We start from the raw sequence: 23,366 nt of genomic DNA on the forward strand, positions 1-23,366 counted from the left end.
GCTCATTGACCATCATAGACCTGTTTCTTGGGACTTCACATCCAGATTTTCCCAGAGGCCTGGTGTAAGTCAGAAATAAGATTCAAAGTTTAAGTTTCTAGTTTCAGATTCACACCTTTTGGGATTTTACTACAGTTTTTTGAGCGAAATCTTATTTCTTCCATTTATTCCTCAAGTCAGGTGTTAGTGATAACTGCTACAAAGCATGATTTAGCACACACAGGCATGGCAGGAATAAATAAGGAAAATATGGATTTATTAGGATATTCATAAATGCTCATGAGACACAAATATCCTTGCAGTTTTAATCAGACTATCAAGAAATAAAAAGGGAGTATTTACCTCGACATCTGGAAAACCTGCAGAGGAAAGCCGATCTGATGGTTTTCTTTACATGTGTTATTGAAATTGAAGTAAGTTTAGACAAAAAGGATCCATTAAACGGAAGCAATGCAGAAGGCTTACCAAATATGAACATACAAACATCTAATGAACTTCTCAGAAGAGACGTTCACATACAGAGCACATTGAAAGGAACAATACTGCATTTGTTTCAGTAATATATTACTGTCCTGGCTTTGGCTGGGATAGAGTTAATATTTTCTCTTAGCTGAAACCAGGACAATTACTTAAACAGCTCTCTCCAAATCCATTTTCTGTTTTTCTGTGGTCTTCCTCCTTGAATTCCCTCTCTTGGAGAGGCACAAAGACTAATACAAATTAGAACAATCTACCATGATGAATCCTTATGATTATTTGATTATTCTCTAATTGGTATTTAAATTAATGTATTTTATCACATAGCACTCATGTAAATACCTTGCTATTGGCATACTTTAACAGGTGTACTTGAACAGAAGCATCAGAAAAGATGAAACACTATAACACTTACTCATTAGACTTCTCACTACAGAAACCTCATTTAAAGAGAAATACTACGTATAACATCTTGTCTGCTAAGCAGTGTGTTTCACAGAGTGTTGTCTCTAGAACATTCAGAGCAAGAATTTTTCCTAACAGGCTGACTACGTGCTGCAGATGAACCTGTAGGAATTAGCAATGATCTGAAATTCTGACCAGTGGAATCTCAGTTGTATTTAGGAAGTGAACTTGCTGTCCTGAAGCTTGATGATCTTATCTGTTCACACAGCGAATGCTTTCGGTCGTTCAGCCCTCCAGCAACAAAAAAAGCCACCAATCCCTGTGAAGTTGCTGTTTCTGTTCTCATAGCTGGACTCCTTGTGAATTTCTTTGAATGCCTCCAAGACACACAGGCTGATAAAAGAGCACTGGCAGAGGTACATTTGGATGCACTGCAGCTCTAAAGGGAACAGGTTCAGGACTGCATGCTGTAAGCTGAGAAAAGGTAACTTGTAAAGGGCAAATGCCATGCTGAAGAGTTTGCTTTCTTCTCTCCCATGAATATATGTATATTTTCACAGCTGCATTCCTTCTCTACTTTTGATTTGTGACTTACCTCATTTTAACAGGGACAGATATGTTACTCAAAACAACAGAAAATAAAACATTAAAATTCACACTGAGACCAAGCTCTAGTCTGTCTCTATCAGCAAATTTTCAGTTGCTCTCAGCACATATGGGATCCCTGAAGCAGAAGACAGAAAACAGTGATAGAAATCAACAGAAATCTTCTCTGGGGAATGCCAGTTCTCGTCCAAACAAAAGTATGTTGTGCGCATTAGGAAAAGATACTGCCCAGGAATTGCGTGATGAGCTAATTCACTATACACTTCAAATCCACAGCCAAGTGAGCACTCAGGTAAGAACCAGCCTCATGAAAATCCAAGGCACAGACTACGAAAACAGCAGGGCTAGCTTGCTGCTACAGTTGAGTCTCTGCAATTTTCCTAAGTGCTACAGTAAAGGTATTAGTGCAGAAATGTTCCAACCAGGCAACAGAGGTTTACTGCTACATCTCTCAAAGTCAGAATTGGTACCATGGTAACAAGGACCTGACAAATGTCAAAAAGCCAAATAAAACACCTGATATTTTGGATAGACAAAATAAAGAAGCAGCAGCTTGGCTACACAGCCTCCTTTATAAACGAAGGCGCTCAAGTGCACAACAGAGCAGTGATTGCCAAAAAGGAAGTAAACTTCCATTACAGCAAAATAATACCTGTCTGCATAGACATGTCATGAGGCCCTAAAACTCACATTAAAGATGAAGAGGAATTGCCAATCTGAGGATAATGAAAGTCTGACACAAGTGTGGCCATGTTTCTTCTAAGAGTAGAAGGCAGACCAAATTCATTGTCAGCAGACATTTTTGAGGAAGGGAGCAGGAACAGCTCAAACAAGGAAAGCCTAGTCAAAAAGAGCATCTCTCATTCTGTGGGCTCTTCAGATACTCCATCTCAAGGTATCTGAGAGCTAACTCCTGGCAAGTCCGCCACATGTCAAGCCAACCTGACAGAGGCTCGAGATACAGGATATAATTTTCCAAACGGCAAGTCTTTTAGAGTTTATTCTAAGTAAACTCATGGGAAAAGATAAACGGACAAAGTCCACAGTGCCTTCCCTGTGATCCTCTTTTCTGCAGTCAGTGTAAATGTGGCTGTCACAGACTACTCCAGACATGAAATAACGCTGCTCTCCACTAAGCAACAGTACTGGCTGTGCTTTCCTAAGGTCAAGGGGAGTTGCCAACTTCATTAACAGAAACTAATGAAACTAACCCCATAATCTGAATGAATTAAGAATGAATTACTCATTCGAGTATCCACACTATAAATCTTTATGTAAGAGAGCCTTAGTTTCAACAAATGTGCATCTTGCCAGTGTATGTTCCAAACAGAATTATTTTAACTGTATTATAGCAAAGCATAAGTATCCCAGCTAAACCATGGCTCCATTGCATCGGACACATATCTAAAGGGGAACAGGTAGTTTCTGTCCTGCGTAATACTGAATTTAATTAAACTGGGAAAACGAAGTGAGATGGAAGGTGTGTTGTTATCCTTGCTTTAAAAACATAAAACTATAAACCAAAGAACAAAGCAGACAATGACATTCAGTTTGTGCTAAGAGCTGGAAAATGAACCTACAGATCACCTGAAATGTAGTCAGTCTTCTGCCTCAAAAGCTGTTTTGGAAAGTAACAGCTAAAAGAAAACGATGCCTTTATTTTAATGAAAACAGTTCAAGTGGACAGTTTTGAGATCACCAATGGATCAGACAGCTGCATGGAAATGTAGCAAGAATTTAGGACTAAACAGATGAACCGCTCTTATCCACCTTCTAACTATATGACAAACCACATTACACAGTCAGATTCATGTCTATTGAGCTTTATCTTTAAAAAGGTAGCTTGACTTGTCCATTTTCCTTTCCTCTGCTCCTTCCCTCTTCACTGTCATTCCAACTGAAAAGCTTTTCCAAATGCACCTGCCCTAACAGTTCAGAATTCCCCACTTAGTTCAGTAACTTTTTCAATTTATACCTATATGGGTTTGTGCCAATACTGTTCTGTAGCTTCATGACTCTTCTTGTTCCAAGTTGTTTATCTGTTGGTAATTACACACATTTTGTAACTCTGCTCAGCTTTCATTTCATGAACAGCCCAAGCCAAGCTCCACTTCTCTGCTTTCATAGAGCTGCCTACTTATTCTTCTTATCAGCCACTTTCCTAGGATTCCTTGTATTTCTTCTCCAGTCATATGAGACCATTTTGACATGACTGATTTGCTGAAAATCTTTGGTGTGCGGCATGAGGGTGTGACAATTCATATGCTATTTCTTTCCAAATGCAGGCATGTCGATCACTCCGTCCCTTTAAGCTGGAGGGATGCCATCAGCCTTTGCTGTAGTAACTTCCACTCTATACTTGTAATCCTTTTAGCCACCTCCCTTTGCCTTGTGTTTACAGATAATGTAAGCATTGTTATTGGAAACTTAGGCAAAGTGTTCATCTAGCCTTACAGTCCCCCATAATCTAGAGGCTATCTTTACTTTCTGTATTTTTCTCATTCACATTGCAACCTCATTTTTTCTCTCCTTTTCTCTCATTTTTGTACGTTTGATTTGATAATACACCAAAATATACTTTGTCCAACCTATGCCCTTGAAACAAGACAGTAAAATATGTTAGATGATTTACTCTGATCAGGACATACCTTACGTCTTAGTATCTTGTCCAGTGATGTCTTAGCACCACCATTTGCCAGTACTCTCACTGCAAATACCTTTGTTAACCTTTGTTCAATTTATCTTTTACATCTTTTATTTATAATACATCTTTTGTATTATATTCACTAGGAATAGCCCTATTATTTTCCAGTTATAGTACAATGATTAAAGCTAAAAAAAAAATAAATGTAAAATCCTCACATAGCATACAGTTTTAGTTTATGCTTCATATGAAATTATGATTATTAAGTAACATTGCTCTTGAAAAGTAAATCAAAAGCACATCAGGCAGAGCCTAAGGGGCTGAAATGAAAAAGGGGTTGCTATCTCTGCTATCAAACATCTAACACTTAGCTGCCCAACAAAGCTATCACAGCATTTGTTTGCTGTAGCTTCTCCATGACTGCTGAAGTAACTTTTCTGCACAGTTCTGCCCTCAGGCTCCTTCCTCCCTCTCTCTCTCTTTACAGACATACTGAACACTGTCCTTTTCTGACAAAGCTCCCTGTATGATCTCATCCTGTCGTCCCCTTGTCTGGCCTCAGCTTGGCCTTCTGACAGAAGCAAAAGTAGCTACAAGAGCAATGGAGTTCAGTAGCTTGATAAAGAATTAAAGAGAAAAAAAAAAGAATCAAGCAAAAAATGATTCCCTTTTGTTACTTTTTTTCATTTTTTTTCTTTCCCTAATGAACACTGATCGGTGAACTTTGTTTTACCTGAATAGCAGACCTTAAAATAAAGCTACCAAATCACCTAAAATCTTCTGTGGGAAGGACAAAGCAGCAGATACCACGCTCAGAGTTCAAACAAGCACTATTCAGAAAGAAAGTCTTCAGGCTTGAAGAAGAAAAACCAGAATACGTGAACACCCATTCACTCACATACTAAGAGCAACTGAGGTTGCTGCAGTTTGAAAGCAAATGAGCAGGCAGCTAACCTGCTGGGCCATTCCCTATAGGTGTCAGGGCAAAGGAATTTGCCGTGGAAGGTCTGGGGAGCAGCTGTCATGAAAGAGACACATATATTTTTAAAGGTTTTGTCATTTGTTTTCAGGGTGGGAAACACTGTATTTGACCTCCTGCTGAGGCAAGCAGCCCAGATGCAGCGGCATGGGCAAGAAGACTAAAAGGAGGCACAGCTATTATTTCAGATACAAACACCAGAAAGCAGAGACAAAAGGCACAGTCATTAAATTATCACTACTATTTAAAAGTACACATAACAACTTTTAATACGTTTCATGCCATATGGGTGTCCTCGCAAGGCATTCTCAACACAATTTGTATTAGCTAATTATTAACTACCTCAATGGCCAAGGAAGAAGAAACAAGAAAGCATGACATCAAACACCAAACGGTCTTGGTTGAAAATGCTGCAGAGCTGCCAGCTCCTGGTCTGTTCCCCTGCCTTCGTTCTGGCTGAGGCTGTGCCACCTGAGAAGGTTGCTGTCCCACCTGGCTCCAGCCTCTCATCTCCCTGCTCCCTCCCATAGAATCATAGTATCCTGATCTGCCATCTGTAGCTCCTGTAATCACACCTCAACCTCTTCAGCTCAGCAGGGAGCTACCACCAAACTGGTTTAAACCAGCTGGGATGAAACAATGTGGGGCAAACTGCATGACCCAGAGGTGTGGGTTTCCCATAGAGCTGAGCCAGTGCAGCAGCTGACTGCTCTGCCCTCCAGCCTCAGGCTCCAGACCTCTTCTATCAGGGTTAACAGAGACCCTAAGGCACTGCCAGGGGACACTCACCCTCCTGGGGCCCTGAAGAGAGCCAGCTCAGGGAGCCACTCAAACAGAAAATAAGCCATACCAGCAAAAGCTCTTCTGCCAGTACAGGTCCCTGAGCAAGCTCAGACTGGGAATTGCCCCGAGAACAGAGGCAGGACTACCAACTGCACTGGTTCAGCTGCCTCTGCAAACCAATGGACCTGAGGGATGCAAGGCTGGGGTGGTCCATCTGCTCCATACAGCAGAGCTGCAGAGCATGCCAGCCACCGCTGCCACAACACTCCAGGCATCCCAGCCTGCAGGACATCCATCAACAAGCCTTGTCCTCAGCTGTAAAGAGGCACTAATAGTATATGGCCCTTGAAAGGAGGATTTGGTACAAATATTTTCCCCAATGTTCACCTACTCAAATGAATTCTAATTAGATTTTTTTTTCTTCTTAATTTCAGAATGCCAGACACTAAACAATATGGATTAAAAATGTTTCCAGAGCAATCCCTTTGGCAGCATTAAATACATACTTGGAGAAATGAATTCCAACCATTAGAGATTCCCTTTAAGCCTGAATGAAGAGAAAAATAAATGCTTATTCATTAAAAATAATGCTATTTAATATCTACATCAGGGGACTTCTATAGGAAGTGACTGGAGTGAGTGTTGAAGGTGGCTTTCAATAGATGTAGCATTAAAAAGAATAAGTTACTCAGAACAACATGCAAGCATCCCTGACAACAGCTTCAGCAAATCATGAAAGGCAGCTTTCAGTGATGTGCATTGTTTACAAAAAAAAACTAAAGGACAATCTCAGCATTTGTACAAAATCTGAATAAGAGAGCAGAGCCACTGTTGATTTAGAAATCACAAAATGTTAATGCATTCAGATATGGACATTAACCCTTTCAAAGTCAGGAGGGTCTGAAACAACCTCATATTTATAATCCCACCCTGTCAGTCTTTCAAGTTGCCCATTCAATGATGTAGCTCTCGCAGATCGTATGTGAATGTGACATCCTTACAGTAGGGGCTACTTGTGACATTTCACAAAATAAGCTATGATGAATATTTAATACAAATGATCAGAGCACTAAAACCCACAAAATAGATAGGCATGATGAAATCCCTGCAATAACTGGTGAAACAACTGCATACACGACAAAATTAAAGTAGCTGTAAAACCCAACATTTAAGATCATTGGAAATAAAACAGTTGTATATGCAACCAAGAAATAGGAAACAAAGCAAAGAACTGAGAAGGTTCTTACAATACAATGACAGAAGAGCACAGCTTTCCCACTATTATATCAATTAACAATGGAAAGACTTCAATCAGTACATATTGCCCGGGTAATAAATTGGGGGGGAAAAAAAGAAGCATATATTCACCAAAAATAATTACTGTTAGAAATCAAAACCTGAAACTGGGCTTCTCTAGGACATGATGTCTGACCAGCTGTTAAGATTATCCCCTCATCCAAGGCCTAAAGAAAAAGAACTACAACATGAAAGAAAAGATTCACCACCTTACCTTCACTAACGTACTGCTAAGAGACACCCCTCAGGATGAATTGCTAAGAGAAAGGGCATGGCTATTTTTAATAGGTATCTTTTCAAAGGAAATAAAATTTTAATGTCTCACTTAATGCACTCATAGCTGGAAACCTTCATTTGACAAGCTTTAAAAAGAAGGAAGCAAGTAGAGATGTGATTAGCTAACTATTGGAGAAGCTCACTAGAAGTTCAGAAAAAAAGGGAGGTTGTGCCTGGTCAGCTGAATGTATTGTCTTCCACACAGTTTTCCCACATGAAAATCAGACAGTTTATTCAACATTTAATAAAACTAATGATCACTTCCCACACAAAAAGTAAATCAGTAAGTCCAGTGAATATGCTTCAGTATGAAAGCCACTTTTGCACAAGAAACTCCATAGAACACTTAGGACAAAAGGTAGCTATGAGTAAAGAAGTTTGGGGTTGATAAAAACTGAAAAGGAATATGAAAAGACTTTTTAACACCCAGTCAGTTGACTACAGATTACTGTTTTGGAAGAAAATAACCTTTTCTGATGTTCTAAAACAGGGACTGCATACCAGTTTAGTACTAAGCAGAAAAGTTATCCATGCTTAGTCTGGAATGGAACAATTATCTTCCTGTTTTCCAAGCCAGTGCACATTATGTTGACATTCATCAGCTAAGAAAAGGAAAACCAGAATTAAATGCTCCAGTTAAATCAAACATGTGAGAAGCAGAAAGACCCTGAAGTGCATTTTCTGCTTTTACTATACAGAGAAGCACTGGCAACACATCATGACCAAGTACTGCTATTTGATCAGAGCCCTGTAACAGACTATTGCTCTAAAATACAGGCAAAATGGCTACTTAATACTATACCAATTGCTTTGCTACTTAGTCGTGGCTCAAAATTCTACAGCTAATGACTAGATGTATGAGAAACCATGGTACTTGTTTGCACAGACATACGTAGTCAAGGAAGAAAAGTCTGGCTGTAGACATATTAGGGAGTGCAGAATGAATGTGAAAGATTTAGAGATTGACATATGACAGAAAAATCAATGATTTACCAAGATGGAGGGGCCTGACTGCATTAATTCCCACCATGAAATTACTGAACATCCATGCTTCTGGAAGTAATTATTTCATCTATAAGATCAAACATGGCAATGAACAGCACCAATTGGGAAAATATGAATTTCCAAAGTCATGCATCCTCAGAACAACATGTCACTGAAACACTAAAAGCATTACTATAACCACCAAATACATATTTGTATTTTTTTTCTGTTGGTTTTGTTCTTTTAAAGACTTTAAGACAGTTGTAGGTAGCATTTATTCAGAATATGACCATCCAGAAATCAGTAATATGCCAAAAAAAAAGGTTTTTTCCTACCAGCTGATTTTGGAGTGAATTTGTCCCTGTTGGCTGCACATACTGCCAGTAGCCTGTATCCAAGATCCAGGTCAAATCCTTGCTGAGCTGCCACTCGACTAACCACCTGCAAAGAGAAAGAGAGAAAAATTCATTACAGGTTACTTGAGCTCTCTGCATAGTTACATTAACCTGTTTGTCAGCACTAAAGTTAAGCAACTGAATCTGCTGTGATAGCCACAATACAAGCATGGTATGAAGCATTGCTCTCCAGTAGCTTCCAGTGCAAGCACAGCAAACCAACACAGGAGTCCTCTGGTGATCTGCTTATTTGACCACTTGCCAGAAGAAAGGCCTGGTAGTTCCACAAAAGATGGAGACATAAAGCTTTTCCTGAAGAAATAATGCAACAGAAATATATGCAAAGATTATACAGAATGCATTTTACTGTATTTGAAACTTCAGGACGAGAAGTCCCTAAATCTCTAATCTCTGTGTCACAAGCAGTTCCTGGCCCTGTTCTCAAGAACAGTGCTCAGGTCTTTTAGATTAAAATGCCCTCCTCCACACTGATGGGCAGTGTTCTTTTGTGCTGTGATCAGCGTCACAGTTGCTGCATTTTAACAATACTGTATTGGGGAGCACAGTTAGTACAGTTTTAGAATAAATAGGCCTGTGCGAGAAGTATTTGCCAAACACATTAAATAGGGAAAGCAGTTTTGTTGGTTTGTTTTTGTTTTTGACTGATCTAGAAGGACAAGCAGAACTAGGCAAATCAAAGACTGGGGTTAAGGACGTAAAGCAGTCAACTGTTTCTCCAGGCCAGCAAGTCAGCTACAGCCAAGAATGTATTCTCATGAAAATCTGCACAGTATAAACACAATACTGTGGTCATTCTGGCAAACTATGCTAAAGTTATAAACAGCAGAGCTTTTATATTGCCTTCTAGTGACACAGGATGACTTCAGACTCAAGAGGCATGGATAAAATGTCATTCTTAACCTTGCCATTACTGCTTTGCATTAAAACAATGGTCAAGGAACTTCACAAGAAGCAGAACACCATCTCCTTGTATGAAGCAAAAGGAGGTCCTTATCCTAAATAATTTAGAGTACAAGAAAATATAATTTTCCCACATCTATCTCCATCTGAAAGCTTCTCTCTCAAGTAATGACCCTGCAATTATCTGTGCCAAGACTAGGTCCCCACAAAAAGCAACAGTACAGAACAGAGTGAAGAACCAACATACATGATAACCTACTAACAGTAAATAAATGCACTATCCTGCCCTACCTACTCAACACTATTAGATGAATCTTATTATTCTGAACTTTTCCCATTATCCACTTTTCCTAATTAACAATTAAGAACCAAATTTCTTTCTCAGGAAAGAATTAGTATAGGTAAGGTTCATGGATAGGTTTCTGCTTTTTCTGTTGTTCCTATTAATTTAGAAACTACAAATTCACATGACTTCATCAGGTGGGAGTGTCCCCTACTCATTTTTATTTTTTTTTTAACCATTCCAAGGTAAAAAAAATGAGTAGGAAGAGCTTCAGGGAAATGAGATTTTGGGATACTCAGTATAGTAACACACAACCCCAGAACACATATACTGTTTTATCTTCTGTTTCTCTTTACAATTGCAAGTTTTAGATAGGAAAGAAAAAAATAATTTGTAAGAAAGAATGCAATTATTTTTGGTAAAGCAAAAAAACTTCCACCTTGGTAGATGAGCCGTTGATCCTTTACACTTAAAAGTCTGATTGTTGTTAATATCCTGGTGAAGACTCTGGGTCCAAACTTGCAAAAATAAGATAAAATGAAGAAAAAAAAAAAAACCCAAACAACACAAAAACCCAAACCAAAAGCCCACAAACAGAACAACAAGATATTTCATAATTCATGCTAAGCTAACAATAGGAGTGAAGACTGGTGGGCTGCTGTGAGATCCGTAAGACACTGAGACACTTTGAAATATAACTGTTCTCCTTTCCTACTTCAAGTGTCACCACAGTTCAGCCACTGACAGGTAGATGTCAGGATTGGATCAGTAGGAAGTAGACAGAAAGCTCCTCTAAAAAAACCCGCTTCTTGTTAAAGGCTCCTGAGGACAATGTCACTTTAGTGTGTAAACATTATTTAAACTCTTTTAGGTATCATCTACTGTACCATCACAGAGGAACACATTCCAGAGTGCTATTAAAGTAAAATAAAGGAGAAAGGGCCCTCTCATTTCCCGTTTTGAAAAAGCACATTACCATTTAACTCTATTTTGAAACTGGACAGGAATGAAGGCAGACACACCTGCTCAGCAGTGAGCACATGGTAATTTAAGAAATGCTTTGTCTTCCTATATGCTTGGGTCATTTTAAAACATGAATCTACAGACAGTGAGATCCTGCTGACCAGAGGCCAAATCACTACCCTCAACTGACATCTTGCTAATTACAGAAAAATTCTACAAGGTAACTCAGGAAATACGGAGAATCATAAACCCCTGAGCCCATGAAAGCCAACCTGTGATCGCAGATTCTTCACTGAATTGATTGCGAAGTCTGAGTCAGTCCGAGTCCTAACCACAGGCTGACACAGGCTGAGGCCTACCCTGTTACACTCTCACTTGACATCAGTTTCCTCCTCTCAATTTCTTCTGCCACAGAAGCACTGCTCTGTACCTCACCATGGCCAGATGCAGAGCTTGTGGATGCCAGGGTACACAGCCCCAGCACTGACTGCACCCCAATGGCCACAGCATCATCCAGCTAAAGTCTACCTTGAAACAGCTGAAGCTGTACTTTATCAAGCACTGCAAGCAGAAGACTAAGCAGAAGAAGGCGGAATTTGAACTTGCAAATCTGCAGAAGTCAGCCAGGCAAATCATTACTTATTGCTCAAGTTTTTAATGAAAAATGTGTGGGGAAACAAAGTACAAATTCATTTTAGTTAAAAAAAGGAGGCTCTGTAAAACATACTGGTAGAACTGTGCTCAAAAGGGGTTTCTCTGGACTCTTCTCCCCCCAGTCCTTGGCTTTCATACACCACTCCTCAGCAACTGCCTTGGTCAACATGAACAGTGTGGTTCATGTTTTATATCCAATTTCTCTACAGGCATTTTTGCATTAGCTGTATTTATAATTTAAAGTTTTTCTTTCAGTTGTGACAGCTAAAGACTTACTTTTATTTCAAAATGAAAGTCAAACAGAACAGATCTATATCCTTCAAAGATCTCGTTTCAGTTATCTACAACAGAAGTCAGACATTGGGCACTTGATACTTAGAAGGCTTTCTTCCCATGAACCAGTATGCAAGGGACCTCCTGGCCTTTAAAATAAACACTGAGATTTCTCAGAAACAAGATGACAGATGCATTACAGGACTATGACCCAGAAAACACAAAGAACTAACTTCATGACATTTGGTAAGTTTAATATATTCAAGTCAGCAGACCCTGCTGAAATTTACCTCAGAGTGCCTCAAAGGAACTAGCCTGGACAAACCTCGTAACTTCTAATGATTACCTTGAAGAATTCATTCAAGACAGAGACCTTGGAGGCACATCGAATCTCTGGTCTTAAGATGGTAAAAAGGTGAATCTCAGAAATCACAAGTACCCAAACAGACAACAAAACAAATTACTAAACAAATATTAGGTGCATAACATAGAATATAATTATGAATCCATCAGCACAGTGCAGTTTTCTTTTTCAACATTAACTGGCCTTATTAAGTGTAAGGAAGATAGTGGATGTAACATATCTTAAATCTAATATGCCTTTTGACATTACCCTACATGACACTGTTATAACAGAGGAACATAGCCCAGATGACAGTAGTATACATTTTACTCAGATTATGAATTCCTCTGTCAAATCACAACTTTTCCTGGATACAGGTCATTTGTATGCGTTCAGTCCTGACTTGGACAATGCAACAGAGTAAAATGCAAAACTTCTCAATGATAACAGGCAGAGAAGTCTGCAAACACTTCAGAGTTTAAAATAATCTTTATAAACTGGAAAAATATTCAAAAAACAAGGCCAAAGACACATATCAAATACTATAGATAGGAAAGAAGAAAAAAACTCATATGCCAAATAGAAAATTAGAAATAAACAGCAGAATTCATCTGCTCAGTGTACAACTAAGGATAAATACATTCTAGGTTGGGGCAAAAAAGAGTAGACTCCATGCTTCTTCAGGCCCATCCCAATTCAAATCTCAGTGATTTTAGACACTTACTGCTGACTGGAGCCACCCAGCTCAGTCTGAACTCTGTCTGAGGAGCTATCCTAAGTTTGATACACACCGTGATTTCAGTCTTACTCTGGTGACAGCCCTGATCAGACGGGATTGAGTCAACAGTTTCAATTATCCATTCAATGTTATAGCTAAGTGATACGATACCACTTGCAAGCATACTCAGGCTTTCCACAACTGCTAATTCAAGTTGAGCACATCAGTCAAAATTCCTAAAACATGCAGGTGGCACCCTGTGTCAAACCATTACTTCGTTCTGCAATACCGCAAGCATGCATTTTAGTTGACCTACGCATACAGGCCACAAAATTCCCTTGTCAAGTAGTGTATTTAGAAAGATAACAGGCAAGAGTTGACAGTGATACCACAGTCATAAATTGTTGAGACAATTGAGATCATCCTTCTTTATCATGGTTGAGAGAGGTGCTTGGCCAGCCCAAGATTCAACACTTACTATTTCTCTATGCTAATTTACAGTAACAGTTGAGACAAACCTTATATAAGCTAGCCTATTTCCTACACATGCTTGTAACACCTAGCTTTTATTTTAAATTAGAAAGGGTGCTGACAGCTATTTCAAGCTGTGTCTTTAAAGGAACATATACCAGATTTATAAACAAACATTATTGTAGCATTAACCACTAATAAGAAACTCTGACCATCCCAAGCCTTTGAAATCCTTATTCTGTGTAATATTGCGTTCATAACACAGACACTGCATTCACTGCCTGTGACACAGCTCTGCAGAGTTCCAGATGTCTGAACACTCAGGGTCATTGACAGTGAGGAAAAAATGTTGACAGTGAGGTTTTAATAACATGAAAAGCAGAGAAATTCAGCTACCAACTTCTTGTCTCTTTGCTGAACTTAACTGCAATACTTTTTTCTTTTATTTCTCCTTTCACAAGGCTAAGGAGCTACACCATTGCAAGCTCCACTCCATGCCTTTCTTGTCATAGCACCACGAGGTATTGGAACAATGTACCTCTTAACCTAACAGGCCTGTTAATCAAGAGAGCTATATGACTGCTTATTACAAAACTCCCTTCCCATTATGTTGCACTTTCAATGAATCTCTTAACTAGCAGCAGTCAAGAGCACCCCCCCCTGCTGGCATCAGAATGAATTTTACCAATTCAATTTGCTGGCTGCTCAAAACTAAAAATGCCAGCTGATTGCTAGTTCAGACAGCTCCGTGTTCAGCCACTTGTGCATACTTGAAATTATCTGAATGCAGTTTGAAGACTACAGCAGAAATTTTGTAATTAGAATTCTGCAATGTAGATGGTAATTTTTCCCCCTCAGTAACACACAAAGATCAGATAAACAGGAAGCAAACTGAGGAATTTTGCAACATTAACAGTGATCTGCCTCAAACAGGAGAAAAAAAGAGGGTGGGGGGAGAGGGAGGAAGAAATCTTTGTGATCTGAAGTCCTGGTCTAATGAGGCTCTTAACACTCCCGTTGGAGAAGGGCTGCCTCAACAATACAGGCAATCAAAATGGGTGAGTAAAGTTGTACATCATTAACTAGCTTCTTGCCTCTGATGCTTGAAAACAGGCATTAAGTAGATTCTGCAAAGGTAAGGGACTCTACAGAGTGCCCTGTGCTCAAACTAGGGCTTTCTAAACTATGTTTCTGACCAGATAAGGTCCTGATTGGTGCATAAGGATCATATTTTCAAGTGAAAATAAACCAGTATCCTTGCCAGCTACTACTTTTCTTGGCACTTCCTGCAACAGTGAAGTAAACCATGCAGAACAAGGACACCTTCTTTACATCCTTCTCCTCTCTTCTGCATGCCTCTAACAACCATAAACATGAGACGGTCACCCTGTAAACCCTCTCCATCAGAAATTTTCTCTCAGAGGGGAAGATGCAAGGGAATTTGCTTTAATTAAGCCAGCTGATCGCTGGGTCATTGCAATACTGTTGCCACCTGAGTCCTAGATGACTTTGAGCAACTATATGGATGAAACATACACCTATCATAAAAAGAAAGTGACAAAGGAATTCCAAAAACTTTTTAATTTGGACAGCAAAACATCTCAAACATTTTAAAGCTGCAAAATAACTCATGTAAAATAATCCACCTTGACTAACAAAATTAAGTTCAAAAAAGGGCTTTAGGACACCATGAGGTCAGATGACAGCCAGTAATAGTGAGTTATTTGGTATGAGCCACTCTGAAGCAGAGTGTTCTGTGCCCGCTGGCTGTACTCTGATGGTACAGCACATACACAGCCCTTGAGTGCTGTGATGCACTGCAAACACATAAAATTGTGTGTGCTTAACAAATGCATGGAAAAGATGATGGAAACAGAATTTCTTCCATGTCAACCTTTTGCTCTGGAAGTCTTGGATACGAAGACTAAATGCAACATTTCTAGGCCTCTAGCAGGCAGCGGCATCCTGCCATTTTCTGGGTACAGATATGATGAACAAACTCTTCCATCTGTAATTATTCGCATTCAGATCCTAACCTTATTTGAAATCTGTGTTTTTGAATGTCACATCTTGATTTTTGGTTACACACTTTTCGGCATTAAACAGAACGAGCCCAGTCAGGTGTGAAGTCAATGTAACAGCAGCTACCTTGTGAACACATTTGCATTAGCTCAACTTTGTTCGTTTTGCTGTCTGAGGCATCACCCCGTTGTGAAAACGTGGCGTTATTCAAAGATACCATTCTTGTGTTTTTAGATACTTATATATATGTATTTTTAATCAATTACATTTTTCATTACACATCGGATGAGATGTGTATGAAATATAATACATTTCTGTACCATGAAAGTAGGAGCAGCTTTCTCCCCACACCCCTTAAAATGACCTAAAAAACCAGTCTCGATTCCAGGATTTTCCAAAGAGAAATGCAATTCAAAAGATTATTGTACCATGCATCAGTATGACTAAACCATGAACCTATAGCAGACACTTCCCTCAGTTTACCACAGATGCTTGTTATTTCAGCAACTCTCACTCAGCAGTAGAGAGATCTACTAAAAGCTACATGCAGCATAAAAAATTTACATTAAATCCATAATCTTCAGATAGAGTACAATTAGGACTGCAGTTGTTGTGGTGTTGTTAATTTAAAGAGAAACATTTCTTAAACAAACATGGGTGTGTTTTCCCACATCTGATGACTGAAGTACACCCAGTATTTGGAGAGGAAATATAGAACATTAAAATAGGGGGGACAAAGGCATTTTTCACGACTATTTCAGCATACCTTTTTGTGGACAAACTGGGGTAGGAAGTGCCATCCTTTGGATAGACAGACCCAGGTCATAACCACAGTGATCAGGCACCCCATTTTTCACTAGAGAAGCTGTGTTACATTCAGTGCTTTGGTCAAGGGCCAGCTCAGGTCAGTACACCCTGCTTACCTAAATTCCTCCTATTTTCCAAACAAGTTGCGGTGCTGGATTTTGATTTCTTAGACTAAGCCTCTAGGTACAGTTACAGAGTAACGGCACACATCTCTGCTTCTCTCACCCTTCCATTTCTTTATCGGACACACTGAAGAGCGATGAACTTTGCGCCCTGTAACACTGAAGTGCAGCAAGAGAACAAACCAGTGCCTTTACTGTCCTTTGCTGAAGACAAGTCTGTAAATCTGTCCATTTTGCTCTCAGCTGTTCTCTCATTTCCATTTTTGCTACAGTGCCAACTCAAACGATAGCCAACGCCCTCAGTAAGATCATGTACATGTTAAACTGCCTGGCAAGAGTAGTCCCATGGGAATAGATTAGAGTGGACCTGAGAAAAGGCAAAATAGAGTGAGACCACCTTGTCCAACCAAACTAGGGTTATTTTTTTCAACTGTACTTTCTTTCTAAAGGCAGTAAGGTAATGCCATACACATTATGTTTTCAGAGAACAATATTCTTATATTTATTAAGAATATTAACTTTACCATAATAGATTCTCATCCCAAAGTGCTTTATAAACTGTGAATGCTAGAATCAGAAACTGTTTCAACCATAATAAAAACACAGCTACATCTGGTTTGTGGAAAGTGGAGGTTATTTTAATCAGCTCCCCCATAACACTATGTAAGAAATAATATTACATACCAAAGAACACCATATCTGTTGCAATTTCAATAATTTACAGAATCAATGATTTAAATTATAATTCAGTTTCTGGCCTACAAACAATTGCATTTGATTTGAAACTAGCTACTGCTGAAAAAACACCTAGCTTTCCTCAGCAAGTTAGAAGAGAGTTTATGGTCTCTGCGAAAGATGGTAATTTGTTTGCATGAGTTCCATTAAAGCTGTTTAAGGCAACCTTTCTGTAGCCTGCAGCTTGCAAGGAAGAAAACAGATTTAAATCCTACCCCTCCCTCATTGACTTTATTTATCTGTTGAAATGTGTTTTCTTTTATAAACTTAAGTCACCCCCTCGATTTGGTGATTTTCTGTAATGGGTAAGCACAAAAATGTAAGCTCTAGCATTAATATCTGTCAGAACTGTTTGAATGTAATGGTGATGCATACATTTTTGCCAGAAAGGGCACAGCTTCTGGGGCTTAGTTCATGAAAAAATGTTTTCTTTCAATAGCACAAGCCACAGGTTTACCTGTGCACCCTAAATCTTTTCTCATCAACTGTCTGCACTGCACAGAAATTATTCCTGTTTCATTCATAGGCCTTGGCAGCATTAAGTCTAAGTACTTCTGTACACTACAGAGGAGGAGCCTTATAAGCAAGCAAGCATTTTTAGTATTTGTAAAATTTCAGGATTAAATGCACTTGCCTTTAGGAAGCCACACAGCTGAAATGCTGTAATGGTGGTAGAAACTACTTGTTTTAAAAAGCAAATCCAAAAATATGGAAATTTTAAGGGAATTTGGTTTTGAAGGTCATTTTAAAGGCTGTCAAAATAAAACAATAATCCTATTTTAGTGGTTGAACAGACTTTCATACTGATTTTTCTTTTAGCATAATCCTCACACAGAGGAACATTTGATAAACTTTGTCAGTATTAAGAAAAATTGGCTCCTGATACTACAGAACATGCAGCTAAGCAAGCTAGTATTAAATTTACTCATGATATTCCAATATTTCAGCTGCCTTTCATTTATTTACAACTTTCTGAGTAATTTCCCTGGAAATAGACTGAAGTTCTACTATGTTTGTTAAAGGCAGCACTATCTGCAGTCCTAAACTGCAGAAAGTGCTCTCCCATAATAAGCTCAGGAAAGGGAGATTTCATGCCACCCTTTTCAGATTTTAGGAAGAAGTATGAAGCAAAGCAATACACGCTGCTCAAAGACACATTTTCCTGTAAGAGGACAATAAGCCTCAATATCCACATTTGCTAGATTTTGAAGAAGAAAATGTTTAGAAAGAAGTTCTATATGAGCAGGCTCAGATAGAAAAACTTTTGTAAGGAGACCTTGCCTGCTGTACTGCTACGTGTAAGATACAAGAAGTATCAACCTCTTGGGGTAACATCATGTAGGTAAGCCTGTTTAATAAGAAGCAGGACGAGGGGTGTACACAGTGAGAAATTAAAGAATACCTCCTTAGAAGGATTTTAAAATTAGGAACAAGACACACATGTTCATTGCAGTTTACATATATTCTGCAAACCCCGTGTATTTGTCTAACACAAAACAAGACAACTGGTTAAATTCTTGTGTTTTATCTTCTAAGAACTGTAATGAGATTACTATGTGTTATAAAGATGCCACTGCCAGTCAGTCCTACACTGCAGGTAGTGCTCTCTCATAATGAGCTCAGGAAAGGGGGATTTCATGCCACCCTTTTCAGATTTCAGGAGGAAGTTTGAAACAAAGCAATACATGCTGTCCAAATCTTAACAGTACTTAGATACTAAGGATTTTTTTTCTCTCTTTCTTGTCAACAGGTAGTATTTTCATTTCAAGAAGCTTTGATAACCAGGTATGGTGTGGTTTATGTTACTATTTTTCATAGAACATTTCCTTCTTGCTTTCCTTATGCTCTGTAAAGACAGTGAATCACTAGCAGCCGGACCTCGTTTTCACCCTGCACTTGGGCAGGGCTGCAGATCTGTTTATGTAGAAAGAAAAGATTTAAACAGCAAAGAAGTTGCAGGTCAGATCTGCAATGTTCCAGCAGAGATCTGCAGAGAAATACTGTGCACAGGCTGCCTCAATATACTTGAGCCAAGCGTCTTCTTTCCCAAGTGCTAACCTGAAAAGGGTGGCAAATTTTTTTAAAAAGTATAACTAAAATGTATTTATGGTCACATAGATCCTATAAACTTTTTCTCATGATTGAGGTTATACAGAACTGTTGCTTCAAATAGAATTGTTAAATATCTGCCCTTTGGACTCCACTAACATGTCTAACTTTAATTTTCTTTTCTGATTGGAAGGACAATAGGCACCTCCTTAGATCATTGGATTCATTCTAACGTTTTGACACAGAAATCTGAGGGGTGCTATACACTTGAGAACATTAAGATGGAGCCATTCCTTAACATTTGGATTTCTGGCAAATAAATCTTAGTGTCTGTTTTATATACATCATATATACATAGTGCATGAAAATAATCCATGTGCTTTTCCCCACCCAACAAATACAACAATGAACTCTTCATTAATGATTATGGAATTTGTTTCCTTCGTGACTATTATTTACATCAACTTGTTCTGCAAGCTGCAGTGAACCTTTTGAACACTCAGTCAGAGCTTATTTCTTCTAAAAGCTTGACTCCATGTAATTATTTTGGACTGGATCCTGGTACCGGGTGAATGAGAAATAAAACTTCCAAAACAAGAATTGCTGTTGTGTGCTCACTAAAATATATTTTCAATGCATTATAATAAAGTCACTTTAGGAACAACAGTGGTCTTAATAAAGAATGAATGGAAAGAAAAACACTGAAGTCAATAAAACTGTTGGAATTAGTATGTCAGGATTAGATCTGCAGTCAATATATGCAACAAAGTCAGCCAAACAGGCATGTCAGAAATACTGTTCAGCTGAAAGCATAGCATACTTAGAGTAGAAGGCAAACAGTCCTTCAGTCCTACCAAAAATGAGCAAAGGAGAATAAATGCCTGAAAAGCCTCTTAACTCCATAAGAATTTAAAACCATAAAAACAAGTATTGTATGTGCCTATCAGATAACCTAGCCTGTGCACTTGCATGTAATCTGACCATAAAAGTTCTCCCCTCCTGTGATTTAACTTCTTAACTTACTGCATTTCGCTTCCTGTGAAGTAACAATCAAGCAAACAGGTTTTAGGATCTGGCTTTGTGTGCTTAAGGTAAAATGAGAAAAACCCCACAACATGTAGATTCTAAATATCAGTTTTCCTTGGCCATGACAGACTACATAGGGCATAAACCAGGATAGGAATCATCACCACAGAGGTAGCAGACATACCGTCAAACAACCCATCAGGCTCTGCTCAAACGGTCTCTGGAAGGCTCTGGGGTCTCCACACCAGTCCAGCAGCTCTGTTGCTGCATTATGGAAGTTTGCAGGATTCTGTAAGTGCTGAAAAGGGAAGACAAAGCAACACAGTAAGTAACATACACATGGGCTGACACAGTCTTTTCTGTATCACATTAACGCAAAGTTTGAAAACTAGGAATAGCATATAATATGGAAGCAAGACTTTAGATTGTACCATGAACCCAGAAAATCCTACTTCATTCTTATGAATACTTATGCAGATTTTAAAATTTTCTGGTAGGAACTCATTATTTAGAGACAAGCTGTAGGTGAAATACCAAAGCTCCCCTCAATTCCTTCCTCCTCCACCTGCGAATCATAATAGATTCTACACAGAAATGAAAACCATCTGAGCCCAAGTGGAGGGAAATTTCAGTCTCAAGTTCAGAGTCTTTGCCCTGGGCTTATGCCTCACTGTAGGGACATGCCAGCACAGCCCTGCCTTCCAACAATCAAGATTTTAATCTCTGCCTGCCTGCCAGGAGGCAAACACTCCAGCAACAGAGCAAAGCATACTCACTATACTGATCCTTTCTAGGAGTTTTAGTTTCTGTGTCATCATGAGCCATTTGGGCGATCAGCTTTGGGACGATAAAAAACAGGATTACTTCTTAACTGAAGCATGGTGGGATACTGCCATGACTGAAAATGTTTTCACATGCACAGAAAGCATGTCGGAATTTCAGAGTGGAAACCCATCTCTCCTGAAGAGGCTGACACAATTATGAGAGAAAAACCTGGTTTTGTTCTGAGACTTGAATGAGCAATGCAATTTTTTAATTATCACATTAATCTCTGCCCCTGTACTAAACAACCTGTAGTCCTGCTTTTAAGAAGAGGCATTTAGTAAACTTACCTGTTACTATTATTCACACTGTCAACTCCTCACTGTGCTACATTGCCAAAGTATACCAACATTTTGGCAGGAGCAGAGGGAGGGCACAAAAAAGAACGAATTCATTTTACATGAATAATAGTAAACTGAAAAATACTAAACTCTCCAGTTCTGGTGAGGCTAGACATTTCAATGAAAACTCCAGAAACAAGCAGCAGAAAGTGTATTCAGGAATTGCTGGTATCTTTTTAAATAGTATGGTTCTAATTCTTGGGATTGCTGAGAAAAACATGAAAATGAGATGAGCATTTTATCTGGAAGGCACAAAACCCACAGGCATAAGTTTTAAAATACATAATTATTTTTTAATCAGTTGCACATTTTGGGAAAAACATGACTGCTCATTTCGAAGCATCTGGATTAACAATAATGTTCACAATCTATTTTTCCCCCTTATCCCTGAGAAGCTGCATATATTAACTCTATGACAAATGAAGGAAAAGAAAAATTCCTCCCATGCCAGGTTTTGAGGAGCTCCCAGTCTGTGAGCCTTTGGATCACATTTCTGTAATTCTTATTCCATGAAGGCTCTTGGTCAGAGGCCTTGTTTTAACAAGAGATGACTGACACGTGGGGCACAGATTTTTAAAACAATGGCAGAATGTGAAAAGCAGGCAGCATTGTGCAATGCAGTTTTCTTCCTCTGCTCTCCAAACACGCACTGTAGCTCATGCCACCATCCAGTCTGATAGCTTTACCTCAGCTGCATTTCAGAACACCATTTCTTCGCCAACTGATCATCTAGCTGCTGAAGGAGGCAAACTATTGCATACACAAATTAAAGAGAAGAATCAGAGTAAATAAGTGCAAGAAGCCACATTTAAAGGCTTCTTGTAAAAAAAAAAACAAAACCCAAACCTTCCCATGAATGCTATTAACAGAGCCAGCGGTTTGGGTTATGAATCTTGTCAGCAAAAGGAAAAAGGATGCCTTTTAGAAGGCTTCATTTAATCCTCCAGAGAAGTGATTGCCTGACACCAAATCTCTCAGTGTATACTCTTTGCACATGCCACTTTCATCTGCAGGGGAAACAGAAGTTGGCTCAAATCCCTCTACAATAGCACATGTAAGCCCTGCTACTATCAAATATACAATCTCCAGAAGGCAAGAAAGGCGCATAAGCTGGTGAACAAATTGCACCATACTGAACACATACTGCACCAGGAGGACACTGGTCCCAGCTCTCTCAGTAGGGATAAAAATCCCCAAACCAAAACCCTCTTTCATACAGACACAATGTAAGGAAAAAATCACCAAAAGCTACACAATTCTGTACCTGAAATTCTTTAATAACTGTTCCCTTATTGTGAAATTACTTGAGATCCACTGATGAAAAGTCCCAAATAAGAGCTACATACTATTTATTTTCACCAGTGTTGTTGTTTGCCCGCTACACATGACATCTTCCACTAATGCTTACAATGAAATTTTTCCATTGAGAAACAGATATTATGCTTGAATCAAAACAATATTTACAGGCTTAGGCTAACAAATAAAAAGCAGAGCAAGACCTTAAGTATATGCCTAATTTTCAGTTTAGCACCACCTAATGCCAATTTCTATTTACCATGACATCACTGAAAAGCAGTATCCCTTTCCTAAAGGTCCAACATACACTAAAATTGCACTTCTCTATGGAGAAAAGGCTCCTTCTACTTGCCCGTGTCAAAGCAGGGGTGACCTCAATGACTTAACTGTTTGCTCTGTAACCCTCCATCAACTTATTTCATTGCATCAGGACTGAGTACAGAGACACACGGTCAATAACCCACTTCTTAAATACAAAGGGGATGCTGAAATCCTGATTTCTTAAATGCAACTACGTAACTGAAACTGGTTTAGAAATTCACTGGGCAAGATAATCAATTCTATTAGTTCCATTATAGGCTAAAAAGCCTCTAACAAACCATGAGAAAAAGTTGTCAGAATACCAGTGGTTTCTGTCTCTGTGGAGTGGACTTTAGTAGTTTCTGGGACGAGAGA

General features: G+C 38.9%; 1 protein-coding gene across 8 annotated transcripts in view; it reads right to left on the reverse strand.

The window, feature by feature from the left end:
* ZMIZ1 (zinc finger MIZ-type containing 1) overlaps positions 1–23,366 on the reverse strand; it is a 344,473-nt gene that overhangs the window by 115,931 nt on the left and 205,176 nt on the right. For all 8 annotated transcript variants that reach the window (XM_061450341.1, XM_061450374.1, XM_061450321.1 and 5 more), the window contains 2 exons: positions 20,417–20,530; positions 8,786–8,891 (listed from right to left, as the gene is read on the reverse strand). In XM_061450341.1, the coding sequence (XP_061306325.1) occupies positions 8,786–8,891; positions 20,417–20,530 (220 nt within the window). The remainder of the gene's footprint in view (positions 1–8,785; positions 8,892–20,416; positions 20,531–23,366) is intronic.

The sequence above is a fragment of the Pezoporus flaviventris genome, unplaced genomic scaffold, assembly GCF_033815535.1.
Source record: "Pezoporus flaviventris isolate CSIRO_AGI_PZ_B2104156 unplaced genomic scaffold, CSIRO_AGI_Pfla_v1 ptg000001l, whole genome shotgun sequence".
Classification (NCBI taxonomy): Eukaryota; Metazoa; Chordata; class Aves; order Psittaciformes; family Psittacidae; genus Pezoporus; species Pezoporus flaviventris.